Source organism: Lycorma delicatula, chromosome 4, assembly GCF_047948215.1.
Source record: "Lycorma delicatula isolate Av1 chromosome 4, ASM4794821v1, whole genome shotgun sequence".
NCBI lineage: Eukaryota > Metazoa > Arthropoda > Insecta > Hemiptera > Fulgoridae > Lycorma > Lycorma delicatula.
In genome coordinates this window covers 216,824,315-216,848,944 of record NC_134458.1, presented here as the reverse complement: position 1 = coordinate 216,848,944, position 24,630 = coordinate 216,824,315, and the positions used below count along the sequence as shown (strand labels likewise).

Genomic DNA, 24,630 nt, shown 5'->3' with positions numbered 1-24,630 from the left:
TGGTAAGGACACACAGTACGATCATGGACTAATGCACTCTGAGAATGTATTCTGGTTATTCTGAATGAAACCAACTGCAAGTGATTATATTTGAAAACAAGATATTTGTTAATGATATATAAATTACGATCGTTACCAATTAATCTGACTTTCCTAACACATCTGGCTAGTTATATGAGAAAGATTTAAATATTACCAGGAATTTTCATGCTCTGTTCTTACAATGCAAGATATATATGAGTAGCAAGATAGATATGAGTAATCAGAAAGTCACATGTACGTCTGAGCTTTTCATCAGTAATGTTAGTTGCTCTTTCACTACTCCCTGTTAATTATAATCAATCTAAGCAGTAGTATTATGTAACAGTTATTAAATATGTTATAAATGACAGGGTCATTTCATCTCAGATTTAAACAAGACTTAAAAATCATTTCAGGGATGAGTGTCTCTTTGAGTCAGCAGTGTGCAGACAGTAGGAATTATTCAGAGGGTCAAGAATTTAAAATTGAACTGCAGACTTATCAATCAAAAACTTTAGTCAATGAGGGGAAAAGAAACTGAAACAATTATAAAAAAATTGGTCAATTTAGTAATTAACTGGTTTAGAGGAAACCATAAATAAGATTTAAATACTGAAAGTAAAACCAATAACAAGAGAAGAATCTCAAATTTAGAAAACCATTTTCTACAAGGGTTCTCCACCCAAAAAAATATTTATATAATACTCAAGTTAACAAAAAATGAGAGCCTGAAATAAAAAGATTATCAAAAATCATTTGTTTAAACTAATTTGTAACAGGAAATATAAAGAAGATTTTTAACCAAAGACACTTACATGTTATTACATATAATATAAAGAAACGGACATGCATATTGAATTACAAAAAAGAAAATACTAAATTTTTCTAAATTAATTTTGACAAATTTTTTAACAAAAGTTCATAAAAGTTAATTTTAATAAAATTTATTTATTTTTTTAATGCAATAACCATGTTAATTTCCCTATTTTAATTTTATAACTAATTCTTACCATAACTGTTTATTGTTTTTACTTGATGAAAATCCAAATATATATGAAAATAATCGATGAATGTTCGTAAAACTATAAAAAAATTTAACCAGAAAATCTGGCAAATCAAACCTTCTAATTAACCGTGATGAATTAATTCCCATTTTTCCATAAAATAAAAAGATAACTCCTGTTCTCAGCAACTTCAGTCAGCAGAATGCAATTGCTTGATCAGTTCATTAATTCATCCAGAAGAACAATAGATCATAAGTCAAATTCTGTTTGAAGAAAATTATAATTAAGTTTCTTTACCAATGTAATTTTTAAAATTATATACAGTACAACCCTGTTTATCTAAATATAAACAAATTAGATTTCAGTTAATTTGGAGGGATTAATAAAAGAAAAAATACAATTCAGTCAAATAAAATGCAATTATCTTTTCATTTTCTTATACTAATTTTTGATAAAACAAAAACACCAACAATATAAACAACAAAAACTAAAACAATATTATAGATTTTCTTTTTTTTTTAAATAGTAGTAATTTGATTTATGTAAACCTCCTTCTTCCAAACTGGAAAAGCTTGATGTTCTTTTAAACGATCAATAATTTTTTTTTAAATTCTTTGCAGAAAACTTTTCATAGACAGACAAAATAAATTAACATTAAATTTACTCATTAACAATGGATAAAAATTGAACAAAAATGTAGTAGTCTTTGATAATTTAAAATTTAATGTTTAATTTGATAATTTAAACATATTGATTTTAATAACTTAATTCTTTTATATAATTTTTTTTTAATTTTCAAAGATAAAAACTTATAAAAAAAATTTTAAAAACCTACCACTAGTTGAAACATCCACAAAACTTTTACCTAACTTACCATCTAGTAAATATAATAGGTTATCATTATTTTGCCAAGTTTTTTAAGTTTAATCAATAGCATTAAAACAGTTTTTAAGACTATCTTAAAAATTTTACTTTCAGTTAAAACAAAATTGGCTACTCTAAAAAGAGGTGGCGATAAAACTGGTTGAAGATTATAATAAAAAAAGTACTAGATGATCGATTAGAAAACAGACGATTTCTACAAAGTGAATACCAAGTGGTGCGGTATTCACTTCATAGACCAACTATAGATCACTTCATAGACCAACCTTGATATTTAATGTAGAAGTATTGGGTCATTTGAATGCAAACAGGAAGTTAATATCAAATAAATAAAAATTATTTTTCACAAATATGATACAAAGTACAAGAGTAGTTAATAATAGGAATGAGGAAATAAGAAATGTTACTGAAGTAGAAATCATAGTAGAGAAGACTGAATGGAGTATGTTTGATTTAGTCATATTAAGTGAGTAATTGATAGAAGAATGGGAGAAGAATGTTAGAAAGAAAAGAGGGAGGCTTAGTAAATGGTGGATAGAGTTAAGGAAGACATGAGAAAAAGCAGAGGGGTAGGTGAGCATAGACATTCTCTTCTGTTTTACATGACATTTCAGATTCCAGGATCCTCATGGCATGCAGCTCATTAAACCCTTAAAATCAAATTATGCCAGTTGCTAAATTTCAATTGGTAAAAGAAGCAAGTTTTCAATTCAACTCATGTTTAATATTAGAAACTTACTCATGATGTTATATAAGACTGAACTCCTTTTACTGTGATTTGTTTTTTTTTTTACTTTAGGTAAGTTACTACAGAATTCCCACATACAATTTGAATATATTTTTCTTTTGTTATCATGACTTAATATTTAACTGTTATATTATAATAATAAACAGTTTAAGTATTTTGAAACACAAAAAACTTTAAATAAAATAATACATATTATCATAGTCTTGACTCATGCTTAGTAGTAATAGTAATTAACTTTAATTTGTTGCATTCTTTTTGTTATTTTTATTAAAATAATGGTTCTCACCTTCTCCATTTCTTGGAATAGCTTTAATTGAAACAGGTTTTTATAAATGGCTATCCAAATTCCAAATAAAAATTAATTAAAAAATTTTAAATATATTTAAACATTAAGCTAAAAAATAAAAAAAAATGAATCCTTTTATTTCTTCTTAAAATTTATTTTTTATTTAAGTGGACATCAAATTACACATTAATAGGTTGTTTGTTTTTAATTTTGTGCCATTTTAAAATATGGAATAAGATTTATTTTTTAGTTTTTTAAAGTTCATTTTACTATCTTTCTTTTTTTAGATAATTTCAATAACTGACCTACTTTTGCATACTCCACCAATCATTAAAAAAAAAATTAAATGTAATATGCATAAATATAAAAAAGATGTGATGTAATAAGCATTACATAAAAGGGCAAAATAAATATTTTCTTACAGCTTAATTACGAAAATAAAGTATTTTCGGTATTATTAATAGTAATTTTCTTCAAGAACAGAAGAATCATCAATTTTCTTTAAAAAAATAACAATTTTTCATACTATTCCAACTGAAAAATATTGTACTGTTTTATATAACAGTTGGTGTACATGTATTACAAACAGCTAGTACACTGGGTCATGTAGTTAAATGTTCAAACCTCCTAAAAGTTATTGCACAAATTTTTTTTTATATACATACATATCAAACAACTTAAATTCAAAATAAAATATTGAGTTTTTATACAAATAAAATACATAGTAAACAGAATATTATTTATGAACCTACAGCAACAGCTGGATGCTGGTTATTGGTACAAGTTATAGCTAGATGCTGGTTACCTACAATCTTCTGCAATGTCATTCTAGGAAAAGTAAGTCTGAATAACAGAGGATCTATTCCATTAGACCAACAAATAAAAATTATTTGAAATTATTAAAATTCTAACATATGTTACTGTAATATATATGTGTGCTACATTACACAATCTTTTGGTTATAATTTAGAATAGATTTTAATAATAAAGTGAAATACATTTTACTCCTAAAAAAACTGTTCTGTTTGTGAATTAGTCAAATTTTCTTTTAAAAATAACATCTGTCCTGTTACAATAAACAAAGCTGTACTGTACATTTTTATACAAGTAGAACTTAAACATCTATATAAAAAAACCATCACAGATGATCAGTTTAAATATCTCTAAATTTAATATTAAAAATTAAATTTAAGTACCTTAGGATAATAATAACTAAAAAGAAAAAAATCTTGTATTATGGTACAAAACAACTGTTTTACATGAGGACAATAAGCACAAAAAAATTACCATGATAATAGCATTTCTTATTTATAATCTCAGCTAATTATAATCAAAATAATTATACTTTATATGTTATACTAAAAATAATTATTATTTTAAGGAAAAGAAGAGAACAAAGATCAACCTGATAACCCAACAGCAGAAAAGAAACACTGGAAGAAGTTCATAAATAAAGAGTAACAAGAGAGAACTGTTATTCTAACCTTAAATGAATTAAACTGTTGAAATTTGAAGTCAAAATTGTAATGTAAATGAATGCAAATTCAAAGAAATAATAAATCAAAAAAGAATTCTGTCTTTTGAATGAATTTAAACAATTACATGTGAATCTACTGTATTGAGGAAATTTAACAATTATAAATTTGAAAGAAATAACTATATATATATATATATATATATATATGTATACAGGTGATTCAAAATTTCACATGAATCTCACGGGAGATGATTCTATAGCCAAAAATAAGAAAAAAGGTTCATATAAACATAAGTCAAAAAAAAACAAATCACCCATTGTGAATGACTGACCAAACAATAAAAGCACAAACACCGCTCAAATGAGTATTCAAATGCTAGACACTAAACTTAATAGTTGATCAGCTGTTATTGCCAAACTATGAAAAAATAAACAAAAACTGTAATATGTTTTATAAGGATGTCTTTCAAATTAATTTTTATAATTTTTAACATTTGTATGTAAACTGTTCTGTTTAAAATCATATCATTTTTCCAATCCAGTCTGTGTGTTTTATATCTAATTAAAGTTGAACTTCACAAATTTGTGTTTAATTTTAATAGGCGTTATTTACATCAATATTCAGAATTAAATTTTCTAAAAAATTAGCTAGATACCTTTGTTTATTGGTAAATAAAGTTATTTTATTCCAAACCTAAAATAGTGTATTTTCCGTCACAACTTCTTTGAGTTTTACCCTGTTTTTCTTAAAGCTTAAGTGAGATAGAGGTATGGGACAACTTTTATTTAATTTCTTACATCAAGAACTATAAGCAGCACCAAATTTACCCCTCAATTTATACCTAAAGAATTTTAGTATGGTTTAATTTCACAGAGGGAGCAGAAAGCAGGGCTAAATATTTTGCAAGCCAAAACTCACTAACGAACCATTTTCTGACCTATGTTTATATTAGCTTTTTTTCTTATTTTTGGCTGTAGAATCATCTCCCGAGAGATTGCTGGGAAATTTGTAATCACTTGTATATGTAACTATGAAATAACTATATATATATATATAATGTAATGGAAACATTACATGATTCCATGCCAAGGTTACAAAGGGAACAAAGGAATGAAGTGGTTTCCCACTGGCAATTTCTCTAAGTTAAATATACACTGGGCCAGCATGCAGCTTTCCAATCCAATTAAAATTCAGATAATATTCAGCCAAGCAATTGACATTTTCAATCTAGAGATCAAAGAAACTAGTTTTATAATGTACATCCTTACTTTTAGAGAAAGTAGATTTCATTAACACTGTTTGTGATCTTGTTATATATAATATAACCATTAGAAAACAAGAAGAACATGTAGTTTAAATTAAAAAAAATAGCAATGTAGTCCTTTTTTTTGGAAAACAATAAATTATGAGAATGATAACTTTTATATAAACATGAATAATAAAAAAATTAAATTATCCATTCTCAAAATCTTAACTTTTAAAATAACTTTAAAATTTGTTTCCAGTTTGTTTTGAAAAATCACAAAACATTGTACCTAGGCACAATTAAAAATTTATTTTCATATAAAAACCATTTATAAAATAAAGACAAGACTGTGATGTAAAAAAGCATTCTACTAAGAAAAGTAAACATAAATATCTTATCTGTTATGGAACACATATTGTAATAAAACAGTATAAATATCAAATTTTTAAACAAAAAAGGAAATAAACATTGTCTCACAAAACCGTGCAGTAGATATAAATATGAAATCAGCATATATGAGGTATATCTCAGTCGTTTAGGCAGAGTCATTCTGTCATGCTCACGTGCAAGTGCAATTATTGTTTTAAGAGTATAACAATGTACTGTAAGCTACCACTTGTCTGGCACCACGGCATGACAATGATAAGTAATTAAAAACTTTGTCGAGTCTTTGTTTTTCATATTTAATAATGATAACATTGTAATGGTTCACACCATTATTCAATTCAGTGAAAAAAAGTATTTCAGTCTATGTTATAGTGTTATACTTCATTTTTATAACAGTTTTATTCAGTGTTATTTTCATTAATTTTAATCTACCCTGTGTTTTTGTGACAATCGGGTTTTAACAAAGAGTGATTCTGTTGTGAAACATAAACCGAGAAAACCCTTAAGTAGCTCCAAAGTAAAATAATCAGAAACATATATGTAACCTTAAAAGGAGATAACTCTGAAATTGCAGTTAGAAACATTACTGGGAAAGTAAGAAGTGCAACAGGCTTTAGCTAAAGAACAAGTTTTAATATAATAAAGAAATACAAATTGATGGTAAACACATTAGCACTAAAAAGACTCAAAAGCATATGAAAACAACTGAAAACTTGGACGATTTTACTAAAACTGCTATCAGAAAGAAATTTCATTTGTTTTATATTAATAACTGGCTTCCTAACTTTAAAAAATATTAAATGCCATAAACACAAATTCTGAACAGCCGAATTTTTCTAGATGCACATTACATCATATTTTAAAATCAATGATTTTTCAGTTCATGTCCAGATAAAATAATCCTTTACTGATTGAACGCAAAGATATGATTTCATGACGTAGGGAATATTTAAGAAAAATTATGTGATTATGTGGAAAAGGTAAGACCAATTTATTATCTAGATGAAATTTGGGTTAATGCAGGACATGTCAGGAAATGGTAAGTGTGGATAAACAAATAATGAGCACAAAACACGCTTTTATAAAGGTTTGTCAACTGGGGTGAAAACCCCAGCTGGAAAAGAAATGAATAATAGTAACACATGGAGGGTGAAAATGGGTTTTTGAATGGTGGTTTATGGGTATTTGAATTCAGGTCTTCCTGAAAGTACAATGAAATGAATATAACAACTTTATGCAGTGGTTTAAAGGATTGTCCAAATTGTTATTAAAGGATCCATCATACTAAAGGTTAATGTGCTGTACCATTGCCTGAAAAATTAAAAAATTCCACATGCTTCAACCCGAAAATCGGAAATTGGTGAAGGTTAAAATCGAAGAAAATCTCGTACACTGGAAACATGTTAAAAGTAGATGAAAGACTTACATTTTAAAGATATAGTAGATTGAAATTACATTATCAAGTAGATGAAATCACAAAATCAAAAAATTTCATTGTGCATCTTCCTTCATACCATTGCAACTTTAACCCAATAGAATTAACATGAGTATAAATAAGGTTAAACTGGGAGTAATAACACAACATTTAAGTTAAGCGATATAAAAAATTTACTCTGTGTTAATACAGTAGATGTAAATGCTTGGAAAAATTATATTCAACATGTAATTAAAGAAGCAAAAACCATGGGAAAAGGACAGTTTGTGTGAAAATATTCAAGATGTGATAAATTTAGGAAATGATGACAATAGTTCAACAGACAGCAGCTTATCCAGTATGGAGAACAAATACATTGAGGTAACAAATATTTTTTTCTGCTTTATTTAAAATTTTAATATAGCAGTACTGTACTTTCTTAAAATTTTTATTTTTAAAGTAAATATATCATTTTATTACAGTTTTCTAATTTTAGTATAAAAAACAAGTTATTTTTACTTCATTTTTATGTTACAAATAAAGAAAAGTGTTTTTGTTTCAGATGGGTTGCACTAAATAAATTAAATTAGAATCATCATACTATTGTTTTTTAGTTTGCTGGATGGTTTTATGAGACAAGGTTTAATTTATAATCTGTAAAAACATAAAATTTATTACCAATATTTAAATAATACTCCATTTTTAATATACTGGATACATTAATTATTAGCTTTCCCCTATCTGCCCCAGCCTCTTTTATATGACTATGGTACATGTAAAGAACACAAGATTAAAGCAGCATTCATCAAAGATGCTTTCTCTAAGAGTAATGGCATTCAATATACAGTTAGCACCTGTGAAAAACTCAAGAATGAAGGTGTCACTTATAGGGCTGAATAGCACTTGCCTTGACGTTATAACACACAAATGTTCATGAACAGCTTAGCCATTTTTAAGAGCATGTCTATGTATTAAATTACCTACTACTGTTTGTTATGGCACCCAACATCCATATAAATTATTACATATAAAAGAACTGAATGGGATAGATTAAAGAACATCTAAGTACTGAAGAAGTTAAATATAAAAAACATACGTATTTGACTTATAAATGATTTTTTGGCTCTACAATTCCTTTTATCTACACTAAATAAAGATTACATAATCTTCTATTAGTACATTCATATTCTACTCTACAACAATATGGTCTATACTATCTGTACATAAATAAAACTTCTTGAATCAAAATAACTCCATTTCACTCCTAAACTCTAATTTTAGTAACAAGTTAAAAAAAACCTCTTACTTGGTCTAAATTCTCACATTTTAACATACATTATATTATCTCACACTTTTTTTTAAAAATACAATCTCATTTTAATTTTAAAACTTCTACAACTTACATCTAAAAGACCAATAATCAACACAACATACGTTACACAATATTATCAAGAAACACACACAGTAATATTATCAAGAAACAAAATTTATACTAACTTTAGATCCACACTATCATCATTATTCCATTTTAATTGACAGATTACACTATTTTATCTCATTTCTTTCTTTTAATAATAGAAAAAACAAATTAAACTTTAATCCAAAAACATTTTTTATCTGCTTGTGATATAGTAATTCATTCTATTTATAATGACTAGATAGATATAACTTACTTCAACAGATTAAAACCTGATTAAAACCTCTCACTAACAGAATCTAAATTTTTTTAAGCATCTGGGACCACTGTTAGGTATTGCTTTAGAGAATGAGGTGAAATGGCAATTTTGTAGCAAGTGAAAATGCCATGCCTGTCCAGGATTCAAACCCGGGACCTCTGGATGAAAGGCCAAGATGCTACCACTTGTGACACAGAGGTTGGCCAACAAAATCTAAATTAAAGAAACTTTGTATGTAATTTTTTTTTGGCATCAGAAAATTCTACCTAGTGGCATTACTTCCAAAAATTGAACACTGATTAAAAATCATTAACTCTGCATAAACTCAATTTTAATTAGCACTGACATTAAATTTTGTAAGTAATCTTCTGTAAAAATAGATCATAATGCATATTAATAAATTATATCGAATTGTAATAAAATACTTGCTATACTGAATAAGCATGAGTTAGTTCAAAATGTTGGAACATATGATGATTAATAAAGTTATGTAATGAATTTATTAAAGGGTATATAAATAATGTATTTTATATTTATTAAATAAATTATTTACAGAATTTAAGGTAAAGGGAGTTATTAGCAAACCATCTGGAATTATCTCACAAACATAAAAAACATATATCAGTATATCATAATAAGCAGGCAATGGCACACACAATACTTGTTTGGTACACAGTATTTGCATCAAATTCTGATCATTCAATGACATTTTAAATAAATATTTTGTTATAAGAACAAAATTAAATCTTAAGATATTTCTAATAGAAAATCCTTATTATATTTTAAATAATATGAGTACAATCCTCTAATTGGCTATAATTTTTATTAAGATCTGTTTGTAGATATTATCATACTTGTGATCTGCAACTGTCTCTGATAGATTCTTAGTACTTTCTCAAGCCTTTCAGATGTTCAAGAACGATGTAACATTTAGGTGAGAACAGAAGACATACAACTGTACCTGTTCTAATACAACAATTTTACAAGTGATAGGAACACTATTCTTTGGGCAAATACTCAAAGGAACAAAGTTTAAGTAGATAGGAATTTAAAACTTCTGATTCAAAAAATCAGAGGTCTGGTCTTTCAGGTTAGAAATTTGGTTAGCTACTCCACCTTGTGAAAAACAACTTACTTTAAAGCCTCTATATTACCTTGGAATTACGAGTAAGAGTGGATTTACAGGTAACTAAACTGAATTAAAACTTAAAAACAGAGTTGGGTAAACAAACATGTTTTGAATTTCACAACCTGCAATTTAAAAGCAAAGGCTCATGGATACAGAAGGATATTTGGACAGTATGGAAAAGATAAGTTGAAAAAAAAATGTTCAATAGTGTTGAAGAATGGCTACACGAGGGGAAACAATGGCTTTATACCACCAAGTAAAGGTCCACCCTAGACTGAAAAGTTTGATAAATAACAGCAATTCCAGTAAGATTCAATTGTAATTTTAATCTGTAACTGTGATTAATTGTTAATTTTTAGGCAAATTTGATTAAAAAAATAAATTTGGAAAAAGTATAATTACTTTTGAAATTATAGTTAGCCAAATAAAAATGTATCTTACATAATATAGAAAACCATGCACCTTGTGCACTTCAATCCTAATATGATTTATGTAATATAAAATAAATATGGTACCCTGATATCAATTTATTATTGCACATCAATAAAACATCAGATCAGAAGCTGTAATTACAATTTAATAAATTAATGAATCAAATATATATACAGCATTAGACGATATCATTAAATTACATAGCGGAAGTATATAAGAATTAGTTAATCATATATGTATCATGTGATTTAATAATGAAATCACATGAATAAATAAAAAATAATAACGAAGAGATAATGTCAACCTTGGTTCATAGTGTGTTGTTGCTCATGAGTACAATTAAATGTCATTACACCATACATCAGTGAGTTCATAACAATTATTAAGATAACATTGAGAAATAAAAATAGAATACTTTATCAAATAAAAAAAATATATATTTTAACTTTTTTTAAGGAAAAAAGTAGAATAAAAAAGTATATTAAAGTAAATACTGTACAATTAAGAAGTAAGAATATATCATAATTAAAATGATACCTAAACAGTTTATGTCTTGTTGCAATTTACGATAATTAACAGTAAGACCAGAAAATGGCTAAAAGAAAAATAAAGTTCTCAGATGTTTTTATCTGACAATGCCAGGAGAGAGGAGACAGCAGTATGTGCTTCTATAACTACAGAATAATTCATTCATGATGGAGATATTAACTGATTTATCATAATTGCTTGACTGATACTAGGTACATAGAAATTAGAAAAAGCAGAATGACAGAGAATTTCATACATAATCCACAGTGAATGGTGGGTGGAGGCAGAGACAGTGTGTGTGTAAATTCATTTTCACAGAAACAGATAAATTGATTTCTTGCTTTACACCATCAGTTCTAGTATTTCTTTTAGCTATCATACGTGTAAAAAAATCTGAGGTACAAAAAATACATATCACAGCTGCTTTCTATGAGAGTAATGATTTTTAACATAAAACAAATCCCTGTGATAAATAGAGTAAAGGTGAATATATTTCAATTTTTGTGGACTTTACATAATTAAATAAGCTTGGAATGGGATTCCTATTATACCCAGAGAATGGCAATACCATTTTTGAGGTTGACTGGAATTCAATGCTGTCTCATACAACTACTACAATCATATGTAACACATATACATACATATATTGTTTATCTATTTATTCTACTAGTGATAGTACACTGATGCTCAATTATTAATAAGTTTTATGATGGCGAGAAATTAAATATGTAGCATGTGAGAAATGCCAAGCCCCACTTCTGAATTTTATCACTCACTCCAAATTTAATTAGTGTTGGAATTGAATCAGAATAATAATTTCCATCATTAGTAACTGAAAACAGGCAGAAAAATTGTCAGCTACATAATCTTTGTGATCCACCTGGAAAATTTTAGCCACATCTCATTTTTTTATTGGCCTATTTAAACAAATAAAGTGCAATTTTGTTCACAGTAAAGAGCGTAACATTTTACCTAATAAAACACCTATTTAAACATAAAACTAATACTTACAGATATATATTACTAATAAAAAATTTTAATAAATTGCCACCATTTTGCAATTTTCAAAGGAAATTTTCAAGCTATTTTGCAGATGTTGTTAGATTTATGAATACTAAATTTCATTAAAACATTTCAATCCATTCTTAAGATATACAATTTTATGGAAAATAAAAATACAAATTGGTAGACAGAGGGAAAATAAAGGGAGATAGGACATTTTTCCACATAAACATTTTTGTTTAGTCTAATATGCTGAATTAGTACCTTAAGTTTGGCCAACAACTCCTGGGACACTTGTATACAAGTCTGTATAGATGAATACAGATTAACAATATGAAAAACATCCTTAAACAATAATTGACAGAAATTGCTTTAAACTATTAGAAACAGGATTGTTAGAAACACTGATTTTCAAACTATACCATAAAATTTGTGACAGAAATTGCTTTAAACTATTAGAAACAGGATTGTTAGAAACACTGATTTTCAAACTATACCATAAAATTTGTGAGTGTAAACATGAATTAATTATTTACAAATGGAGTACAAAAGTTTAGCAAATAAACTGTTATTATCATCACTACACAGCATGATAAGAGAACTTTTTACTTTTTTAATAATTACAAAATTTTGACATTATCACCCATCATTTGAAAAGAATAGTTACTTTTAAAATAAACATAATTTATATACACCAATGTCAGTATTCGCTATAGCTAAATCTGTTAGTTCCTTCTGTTGACCTCTAAAAAATTTTCAAAATTAAATAATAAATTGATACTATCACATGATGATCATAAATTATAACGGGGCAAAATTAAGTTATAGTCTACTGTAACGACTTTAATCTCAGAATAAAATTACAATATACATGGTCCTGCTCATATGAACTAGCCAGCCCAAATATCTTCTAAATTAATGAATGTCAGGAAAATCACAAATGTCATACAGTTTATACAAATCATGTTAAGTGTAAAATGTAAAATATATCTGATCCTTTTAATATAAATTTTAATAAAAATTCAAATTTTACTTGATTTTAAAGAAAATAAACCCATAAAACAGGAAATAGAATAACTATAATCAGTACATGTCTCACATTTGTTAATAGATGAGTGAGTTCAATGTCCTGTTGTGGTTACAAAAGCTTACAATTATACACAAGTACATGTATCTAACTGATAGGTCTATAATTGAAAGTCTTTTATTTACTTATGAATAAATATAATAGTCTAAATTTTCCAATCTGAAAAAAATTAATATATTAAAATTAATTCTAATGTGTTAATTTCATAATAAAGTACAAACTTGATTTTTTTTTTTAAATCAGACATAAATTATACAAAGAATGTTCTTGAATTTCACAAAAAAATAAAATAATAATGTGCATCAGTATTCCTGATGCTTCATTAACACAAGTTATCCAAATGTCAAGAATATGTTCCAAATAAATGAAATAAATGGGGTTGGGCTGTATTTTTTAACTACTTATTAGATATTGTAAATAGCCTGAATCAACAACAATGACTAATACATTTACATACATTCACCTTATCTATACCAATTAATTTTACAATTAGTCTGACAGCATCTTAAAACCATTAGTTTAAAGGGAGAGATATAAACTACAATAAATAATAACATATACAACAAACAACATAACAACATATACAACAAAAAATAATACAAGCTCATTTTAATAGCAAAGGACACAGAAGTTCAACTTGTTATTCCTTGAAAAAAAAATAAGAGATATAACAAAATCAACTACTAGCATATAACCATCTTGTAATATAACACTGATGTAGAGTAAAAATAAACCTTTAGAAAAATAACATAATGATGATTTCAGTGATTAGATCCAAACCAACAAAAAACTACAAAAAAATAATTAATTATGATTTACGATTCAAATGTTTATTATACTCAATATTGATGAAAATAATTAAACAACACAGAATACAAGAGGCAGATGATATTTGTAGATGTTAAGATTCATGAACACTAAATTTTATTAAAATATTTCATTCCATTCTTAAGATATATATATATAAATAAGAAATTACACCCTGCACTAAACAAAAATTTCTGGAAACAGACAAAATTACCTCCTAATTATTTAACATACTGAAGTCTATGAATTAATAAGATATATTTTGATAGTTTTAAGTATAATTGTACATTTAAATGTATAAAAGTCCATGAACTCTGAACTTTGAAATATCTATTATTAAAACCAAATCTTAATATGTAATGCATGCACAGTACTGATTGATGATAACAATTAACCGATATAAAAATATTGTATTATTAGATAAAAATATACATTAATAGAAAGCATTAATTTTCTTCTATCTTTTAATATTAATACAAAATTATTTGATTACACAACAAAATGCTAATGCTAATTAATTGATAAACAAATATAATTTAAATGTCTCATTTTAATAATTCATTTATTCGTGATTTTAATAAAAACTTCCAGTTTTAATTATAACTGTTCATGAACTTGATATACAATACAATACAACTGCATAAGAAAACAATTACCCTTAAATACATGAATATGTTATATAATCTTCTTTATTTAAATCTGGTTCCTAATTTCATTTTTTTAATGATATTTTCAATTTTAGCAGTATTAATTTTTTAATGTACATAAACCCTACAGTTTATCAAATGCATGCAGTTTAGACGAGTCATTTTTATTTTAAACATTCCTACAGTGATCACAAAATCAGTTTCTTCCAGAAACTGAAATTGAAGATTTTTTACACAAAAAATTTAATTATCCACACATTCTACTTCAAGATAATTTTGTTTAATATTAATAGTGCTAAATATAGGATTGTGATAATGCTATCACATGTTATGCAATTAATAATTATTATTATATATTATATAAAATGTAATGTATGTCATTAACATTATCAAAGTATTTTCATACAAAATTTCATGAAAATCAGTTACATCTTTTTATTAATGTTAAGGCAAAAAATCATATACAGGTATTTTATATATATGGATTTTATATATATGTATATACCGATCTGTCTGTAGTCCTTTCAGAGCTCTAACTCAATCATCAGCAAACCAATTTTTATAAAATACATAATTATAAATAAAATATAATTTAAAAAATAGTTTGTTTTTCTCAATATATAGTTAAAATTTGTTAGCATGTACATATAAATGTCATATTTAAAAACTTCCTATATATACCATGGTAAACTGGAAGATGATGCAATTATCTTAACATGTGAGATAATTCTTTATCTTCCATGATGATATAGAAAGTTCTAAAGTTTGACGCTTACATGTACATACTAACAGTTTTAAAATCTTAACTGATTTTTAAATATATTTTTAACTACATATTTTACTTATAATTATGTGTATTTTATACAAACTGCTCTGCTGATGATGGAGTCAAAGCTCTGAAAAGCTCTACAGGACAGATAGGCGAGTCTTCTTACCTTATTGAACTATCTGGTGGATTAAAATATTTATTTAATAATTATTACTTGATAGTAGTATATAATGTTCAAAAAAAAAATATATATATATAAATAAGGAAATCTAAGTTTAAAAATTAAGGATCAGATAGTACAAGGGTTGTCTGAAAAGTTTTGAGCCTAAACATGAATATGTTTAAGCACTTGTCAACAAAAGTTAGGGAATGTATTCGCACATGCGTTGAGAGGTACTGTCTAAAATTTCAGCCATTTTGGATGCTCAGTTGTTGTTTGATAACCATTTGAGTAAGTCATTGTGAGTGTTTTTGTGAAAATATAAAAAATTGAATATCGTGCCATGATTAAATACTTGCATTTGAAAGGCAATATGCCTACACAAACTAAAAGCAGGTTGGATGCTGTTTATGGGGACTCTGTCCCATCATTTGCCACCATGAAATGATGAGCAGCTAAATTTAAATATGGTCATACCAGCTTGATTGATGATAAGCATTCGGGGTGGCCAAAAACTGCAACCACCACCGATAACATCGAAAAAGTTCACCAAATGGTACTGGACGACTGACAAATTAAGGTTAGAGAGATAGCAGAGGCTATGGGCACATCGAAAGAACATGTTTGTCATACATTAACTGAAGAATTCCATATGGGTAAGCTATCTGCGCATTAGGTGCCGTGTTTGCTCACTTCGGACCAGAAACACATTCTAATGAACATTTCCAAGGCTCTGTTGGAGCAGTTTTAGCAAAACGAGTCAGATTTTTTGCATCGATTCATAACTATAGATGAAACATGGATCCACCATACACTCCTGAGATGAAACAACAGTCAAAACAGTGGACTGCAAAGGGTGAACCTGCTCTGAAAAAGGCGAAGAAGGTTCCATCGGCCGAGAAGGTGATGGCAACTGTTTTTTGGGATAACAATGGAATTTTGTTCATTGATTATCTTCAAAAAGGTAAAATAATAACAGGATCATTACTTGACAAGCTGATGGCAGAAATTAAAAAAAAAAAAAGATCACATTTGAAGAAGAAGTGCTTGTTCATCAGGACAATTCACCTGCTCACACATCGATGATGATTATGGCTAAAATTCACGAAATCCACTTAAATTGGTTGACCACTCACCGTATTCACCAGATCTGGCTCCAAGTGACTTTTTCTTGTTTCCTAACCTTAAATTTTTGCTTGGCATAAAGATTTTCATCGGATGAGGAGGTTATCACATATTTAAACGTCTATTTTGCAACACCGGCTACTATTTGGAAGGGTTAGAGAGGGTAGAGCATCACTGGAAAAAGTGTATCGACTTGAAAAGGGACTTTGTTGAAAAATAAAACTATATTTAACAGAAAAAATACATTTTTCCATGTTAGGGTCAAAATTTTTAAGACAACCCTCGTATATTCCTGCATTCTAGGGGGCCTTATTTCATGCTCGTAATAATCTCTTTATGTTATCTCTATGTTCATTTTCTTATTTTTGTTGCGACACGTGTTTACAGTTTCAATGAGTTTAGCATTCACTTTAAAACATAAATATTTAAAGAACTGAAAAATTATAATGTCTTCCTCTTTAATCTGTATTTTTAACTTGATTTTATTTGTAAAAAAATTAGCAAGTTGACCTACATCCCATTATTTACTTAGAAATCACAACAAATAACACTTTTGCTTTATTTACCTTAATGAAAAACAAAGTAAATTATTCCATGCCAGAACATTTATAAGGTCAGAATCTACAAAAGAGAACTGAATGGGACTGAAAACTTTTATTGTTTATTTACAATTAAATGAATAAAGTATGTTTTATATGTTTCAATAGAATAGAAAAAAAAAACATAATAATAAAGTCATGAATGTTATTAACTCTACTCTACCAATAACAATACTCAGTACACATTACAAGGCATTCTGATTAAAAACAATACATTACCTTAACCCCAACAAAGGTAGTAAACTTAAAAAATTACAGTGTGTAATGTATTATATTAAAATAAAAGTTTTAATGTATTAAATTTTAAGCACATTACCAAAATTTGTTTTGTGGACTTCCTGTACTTGTAAACCAACATGTATTTTAATCCTAGAACATTTAAAAATAGCTGAAACAATAACTTTTCACAAATTATGAAGTACAGAAAAAAATATTTTAACCCAAAGAATTACTTTGATATCTCAAAATAACTACAGCAGAATAATACCATTGAGAATTTTTACTTGACCCTGGGCAGAAGAACACACTCTAATAAAGAATTGTTTACTTATTGAAATGTGTAATTTTTGTTTATTAAACAAGATTGAGGACCCAGGGGACCAGACGCTTTTCAAAACATTTTTATTTGTTTCTGAAGGTAGTACATATTTTGAAGAAGGATTTTGTTAGTGTAATGTTTACATTTTTCCCCATTTTAATTAACAGTCAAGTGTTAGTCTACTGGTTAAACTCGTTATCGAAAAATCAGTGAATCTTCGAACCCGAAAGTTCTAGGTTCGAGTCCTTATAAAGGCAGTTGCTTTTATATGGATTTGAATACTAGACTGTTGATACTGGTGTACTTTGGTGGTTGGGTTTCAATTAATCACACATCTTATGAGTGGTCAACCTGAGTCTGTTCAGGACTACATGTTTACCAGTACATTTACACTTACCTTTGCAGCTGTAGGCCTGGCAAGCTAGTAGCAGTCATTGCATCTGCCAATACACATACATCCAAATCTGACAGCAAGCTGTAAAAACTGGTTGAAAGATAAAATATAATTGTGGAGGTACCAAGGCAGTTATGAAAATCCTTACTCTTTCCATAATTAGCAATAATCAGGGTTTTCTCATAATCACCCTTTGGAATATCATAAAAGACTACAATAATTACAATTTCTTTTTTTGTTTTCAGTCATTTGACTGGTTTGATACAGCTCTCCAAGTTTCCCTATCTAGTGTCAGTTGTTTCATTTCAGTTACCCCCTACATCCTACATCCCTAATAAATTGTTTTACATATTTCAATGTTTCCTGTCTGCAAAATTTTTCCCATCTAAAATGCCAATAGCCATTATCAAAGCAACTAATCCAAGGTGCCTTAAGATGTGGCCTATAAGTCTGTCTCTTCTTTTAGCTATATTTTCCTAAATGCTTCTTTTTTCATCAATTTTCCGCAACACCTCTTCATTTTTCCCTTTATCTACCAATCTGATTTTTAACATTGTCCTATAGCACCACACTTCAAAAGCTTCTAATCTTTTCTCCTCAGGTACTTATATCGTCCAAATTTCACTTCTATATAAAAAGCTACGCTTCAAGCATACGTGTACTTTCAAAAATGCTTTCCTGATGTTTAAATTAATTTTTGATGTAAGCAAATTATATTTCTGATGAAAGCTCGTTTTACCTGTGCTATTCAGCGTTTTATATTGCTCCTGCTTTGTCCATCTTTAGTAATGCTACTTACCAAATAATAAAAGTCTTCTATCTTCATAGTCTTTTCTCATCTTAACTTTATATTCAGTGGTCCATCTACTTTATTTCTACTACATTTGATTACTTTCATTTAGTTCTTGTTTATTTTCATGCAGTAGTTCTTGCGTAGGACTTCATCCATGTCATTCATTGTTTCTTCTAATTCTATTCTACTTTCGGCTATAATTACTATATCATCAGCAAATCATAGCATCTTTATCTTTTCAATTTGCACCGTTATTCCAGATCTAAATTGTTCTTTAACATCATTAACTGCTAGTTCTACGTAAAGATTAAAAAGTAATGGGGGATAGGGAATATCCTTGTCTGACTCCCTTTTTCATTACTGCTTCTTTCTTATGCTCTTCGATTATTACTTTGCAGTTTGGTTCCTGTAAATGTTAGCAATATCTCTTCTATCTCTATTCTTGAACTCTAAACATTTTATTCCAGTCTAAGTTATCAAATGCTGTTTCTAAGTCTATAAATGCCATGTATGTTGGTTTGTTTTTCTTTAATCTTCCTTCTATTATTAATCTGAGTGCTAAAACTGCTTCCCTTGTCCCTATACTTTTCCTAAAACCAAATTGGTCTTCTCCTAACACTTCTTCCACTGTCCTCTCAATTCTTCTGTACAGAATTCTAGTTAAAAGTTTTGATGTTTGAGTAGTTAAGCTAATTGTTATAGAACAATAAAGAAGATAAATGTGAATATAGATTCACATTTATCTTCTCCAGCTTTCTTTGGTATTATGACAATAAAACTCTCTTTGAAGTCTGATGGAACTTCCCCGTTTCCGTAAATATTACACACCAGTTTGTATAACCTATCTATCATTTCCTCACCTGCACTGTGCAATAATTCTGCAGGTATTCCACTTATCCCAAGAACCTTTCTCCAATTCAAATCCTTTAATGCTCTATTAACTTCAAATCTCAGTAATGTATCTCCCTTTTCATCCTCTTCGACTTCTTCTTCTTTCTCTATAACACCAATTTCTAATTCATTTCCTCTGTATAGCACTTCAATATATTCCACCCACCAACTGACCTTTTCTTTCATATTATAAATCTGTGTACCATCTTTATTTAACACATTATTAGATTTTATCTTATGTACCACACAAGATTCTCCTTAACTTTCCTGTATGCTCCATCTACTTTACCAATGATCATTTCTCTTTCCACTTCTGAACACTTTTCTTTAATTCACTCTTCTTTTACTAATTTGCACTTCCTCTTTATATTATTTCTTAATTGTCAATAGATCCTTTTTTTACCTTCTTCATCACTAGCTTATACTTTCTTGCTCATCAATTAGCTGCAATATATCCTCTGATAACCAAGGTTTTCTACCAGTTCTTTGTTCCACCTAAGTTTGTTTCTGCTTATTTCAGAATTTCCTTTTTAACATTCTCACAACCTTCTTCTATATTTTCTACCTTATATTTTTTACTAAGACCTCTTGCAATCTCCTCAGAATTCTTCTTTACCTCCTCTTTCTCAAGCTTCTCTAAATTCCACAAATTCATCTGGCACCTTTTTTTCAGGTCTTTAAACCCCAATCTACATTTCATTATCATTAAATTATGATTGCTATCACTGTCTGCTCCTGGATATGCTTTGCAGTTTAACAGTTGATTTCTAAATCTTAGCTTAGCCATGACATAATCTATCCGATACCTCACAGTATTGCCCGGTTTTTTTCATGTGTATATTATTCTATTATGATTACTATATAGAACTATAAAATAATATCAAACATTTAGCAGGATCTACAGTAATTTTACTAAATGAATTGGCTTTTTAGACAAGAAAATGAATTTTTTAAATATGTTCAGTTGTACCTGAGATTACATCAGCCACACAAATAAACTTTATCTTTTTATATTTGACGAATAACACACATATCCAGAACTCCACATTAATGGATACTTTTTTCCATTTTCTGTTTGTAAGCCTCCAGAACCACTGTATGGTATTACTTCAGAGGATGATATGTATGAATGTAAATGAAGTGTATTCTTGTACAGTCTCAGGTTGACCAGTCCTGAGATGTGTAGTTAATTGAAACTCAACCACCAAAGAACACCAGTATCCATGATCTAGTATTTAAATTTTATAAAAGTAACTTCCTCTACTAGGATCTGAGCCTTAGAACTGTCGACTTTGAAATCAACTGATTTGCGATGACGAGTTCACCACTAGACCAAGCCAGTGAGTTACATTAATGGATACCGCCACCTTTTACGTGTACCCATACCCTGTTTATACATTTACACAATAGTTAGATGATTTTCTAATTTCCAGAAAAAACACCTACCTTTTTCCAGCAGGAGTTTTGGAATTGCCTTAACACTTTTTTCAAAAATAATTTTTTTCACATTATCCCAGAAATCAGTAGTCATATCGTCAGTTTTTTAGCATAGTCTTCAATTTTGGGAACAGCCAAAAAACATAGGACCTAAGTTTGATGAATAGCAAAATAACATCATTAAGTCAATGATTTTGGGGCAGAAATTCTCTCACCTTGAACATACCATGTTTTAAGCATTGCCATGACAGATTACCCACTTGTAAGGCCACAATTCAGGTCTTTTACCTGCGAAAACAAAATCTCACTCACACTTTTCATATTTGCATCCATTCTTTTTTTAATTTTCTGGCTGTCTAGTTTTGGGTCAATCACAACTTCTCATCCATCTTTATATCTCTTATTGAACTGATACTTTTTCTCATGCATTCATACCCCATTATGCCACTTTCAACAGCTCTAACATTTCAGTATCAGTTTCTCCAATTTTAATATAAAATTTTATGTTTATGTACTGCTCTAAATTTTGATCATTCAATTTTACAACTAATTTTTTCACACTAATGTTTATTAATGTCACAATATCCAAGTAAAAGAAAGCTTTACCAGCACTAGATTTATGCATACAAAAAACATGGATAGTTACAATTAATCACATGATTCCAACCAAATCACCAAACAGACAAGAACAGACAGCTATTCAAAGAGTTAAAAGTGTTATATTTCATAATCTCTAGATACACAAAAAAATTTTATTTATTTTATATAAAAATGATAAATAACCAGATATAAGGATATAAAATGATTTCAATATCATCTGAAATGATTTTGAAAATTTTGTGCCTGTAAATTAAACTTCAAAAAATTGTTATCCAAATGAATAATGCAATAATTTTTGTTACCAAGAATGTTAAAAAAAAGGTAAAACTTATAATAATTTAAAATTACCTTTTAGACGATAATATTAATTTCTAGTAACAAATAAAAATATTAGAAATACATATTAACTCTTAAATCCAAGCACTAGCTACATGCCAAATTATAAGAATCCAAAATGACCATTCTTTATTAATAACAACTGAAATTTTTTAGTAAGAATTTTAACAGCGTTATTAATTAGTAACATATATAAGTAGCATTATTAAACATATATCAATAAATCATTGTGTTAATTTAACAAGCTAATAAAACAGATCCAACATTATTTGGATAAACTTTCTTGTAATGTAAATTTTAAGCCAATCATAAATAAAGTAGAAAAATATTCCAAACTATTAATAATAGTGTGTCAAAAAGACACAAATTGCATGTACAAAAATTCAACTAATAAAGAAACTAAAAAAGGGAAGTTGATTAACTTCACCACCTTCAATACTGAAAGTTTCAGATAGAACCCAGATCTGACAGGTAAGTAGGAAAAAAAGTTTCTATACATCTCTGCAGTTAAACAATGCTCAGGGAACAGTTTCATGAATGCTTTCATAGCAAGAAAACAAATTAAAATCACTTTAATACACTTAGAAAATAATAGACCCTCTGGATCCTAGGCAATAATGTACAAGGCATATTCATAAAGTAAGAGTTGTCTGCTTACATTTAAATATTAGCAGGTCTGCACACAGCTTCACGTATGCAGGGCCATCTATCAGCTATTTATGAAGCCATTGCAGTTGTGGTTTTAATTCAGTAGTTGTTTGCCTGCTGGTGAATGCAGATCACAATGTCCGCAAAAATAGTTCCTCCCGCCAGTTGTGAAGTGCGTGCGTTGATTCGATTTTTGTGTGCAAAAGGATCTTCAGCTGCTGAAATTCATCGGGAGATGTGCCTAGTGTATGGATCTTCAGTAATGAGTGAAGGGAAGGTTAGAAAATGGTGTCGAAACTTTAAAATTGGGCACACAAATGTGTATGACGAAGAACAGAGTGGCAGGACCAGTATTCAGGCTGATGAAATCGTTGAACAAATGAACCGAAAACTGAGATGTGATAAGCGACTGACGATTAGTGCTCTGGCTGATGAATTTCTGCATGTTGGACACAACTCTATCTAGACAATTCTCACAGAAAAGCTCAAATATCACAAATTGCGTGCAAGGTGGGTACCAAAAATGCTCACTGACCTACACAAAAAACAAAGAATGTGTAGTGGATGAGCATTTTTGGACTGCTATCAACAAGATGGAGATGATTTGTTTTCCCACATTGTTACAGGCGATGAGACGTGGATATCCTACACCAATGCAGAATCGAAACAACAGTCAATGCTGAATCAAAACAACAGTCAATGCAGTGGCACCATTCAGGTTCCTCAAAGCCAAAAAAGTTTAAGCAATCTCTGTACTCAGAGTCGAAAATGTTGGCTACAGTTTTTTGGGATGAAACGGGTGTCACTTTGGTTAATTTCATGGAATGTAGATCAACAATTACAGGTGATGTGTACTGCAAAACGCTCACCAAACCGAGACGTGCGATCCAAAATCGACGGGAAACTGTCGACTGGCATAATCAGAAAAACTGTTGAATGGCGATTATATGGAAAAGTTAACTAGATATGTAGTAAACTAAAACTGTAAGTAAAATCCTTTTCTCACAAGTTAATTTTTTTTAATGACCAAATGGCCCTTACTTTATGAATGTGCCTCATAACATTCCATCCAGAATATCCTTCTAACAGTTGTTAATGGCCTTCTTCTACTATCCCCCATTTCTTTCTCTTCTTCTTGATAGGTACCACAGAAACTGTCTGCTAGCAGACTGGTTTCATACTGGCACCTTATACTAACAAGCAGCTGCTTCTTTATTGAGGATAAGAGGTATCAACTATGCTAGTGGAGTGTCTGAAAGCAATCCTCTATTGTGTCTTCACACAAAAATCCTATCTTGTTTTAATTAACATAGGTCCTTGAGAGAACTTAGTGAAGGTATAAGATGTTTACAGATTCCATAAAATAATTCATCTAGTTTCAATAACATTTATGATGGCACAAGTAAAACAAGATGTACAGTGCACAATCATGCAAAGTCCAGTAAAAACTACACTTGCTAAACTTCAGTTGTTTAAATTCGGTAGACAATACTGTTTCAGGTCTGGTTACCCAAGACTTGAAATGTAACTGTATTCAAAGCCTAATATTCTTAAAAAAGTAATAAA

At 28.6% G+C, this 24,630-nt stretch overlaps 1 protein-coding gene across 8 annotated transcripts in view; it reads right to left on the bottom strand.

Moving 5' to 3' along the window:
- Window positions 1–24,630, bottom strand: part of LOC142324285 (glycogen debranching enzyme) — a 145,931-nt gene that overhangs the window by 119,511 nt on the left and 1,790 nt on the right. The window contains exons 1-2 of one of the 8 annotated variants that reach the window (XM_075365203.1): window positions 8,964–8,995; window positions 1,032–1,288 (exon numbers count right to left, since the gene is read on the bottom strand). The exons of 1 other annotated variant lie outside the window; for it this stretch is intronic. In XM_075365203.1, coding sequence (XP_075221318.1) covers window positions 1,032–1,174 — 143 coding nt within the window. In that variant the 5' untranslated portion in view covers window positions 1,175–1,288; window positions 8,964–8,995. Of the gene's footprint in view, window positions 1–1,031; window positions 1,289–8,772; window positions 8,996–17,743; window positions 17,760–24,630 lie in introns of those variants that run through there. 6 more of the 8 variants (XM_075365201.1, XM_075365205.1, XM_075365202.1 and 3 more) reach the window with 6 other exon arrangements.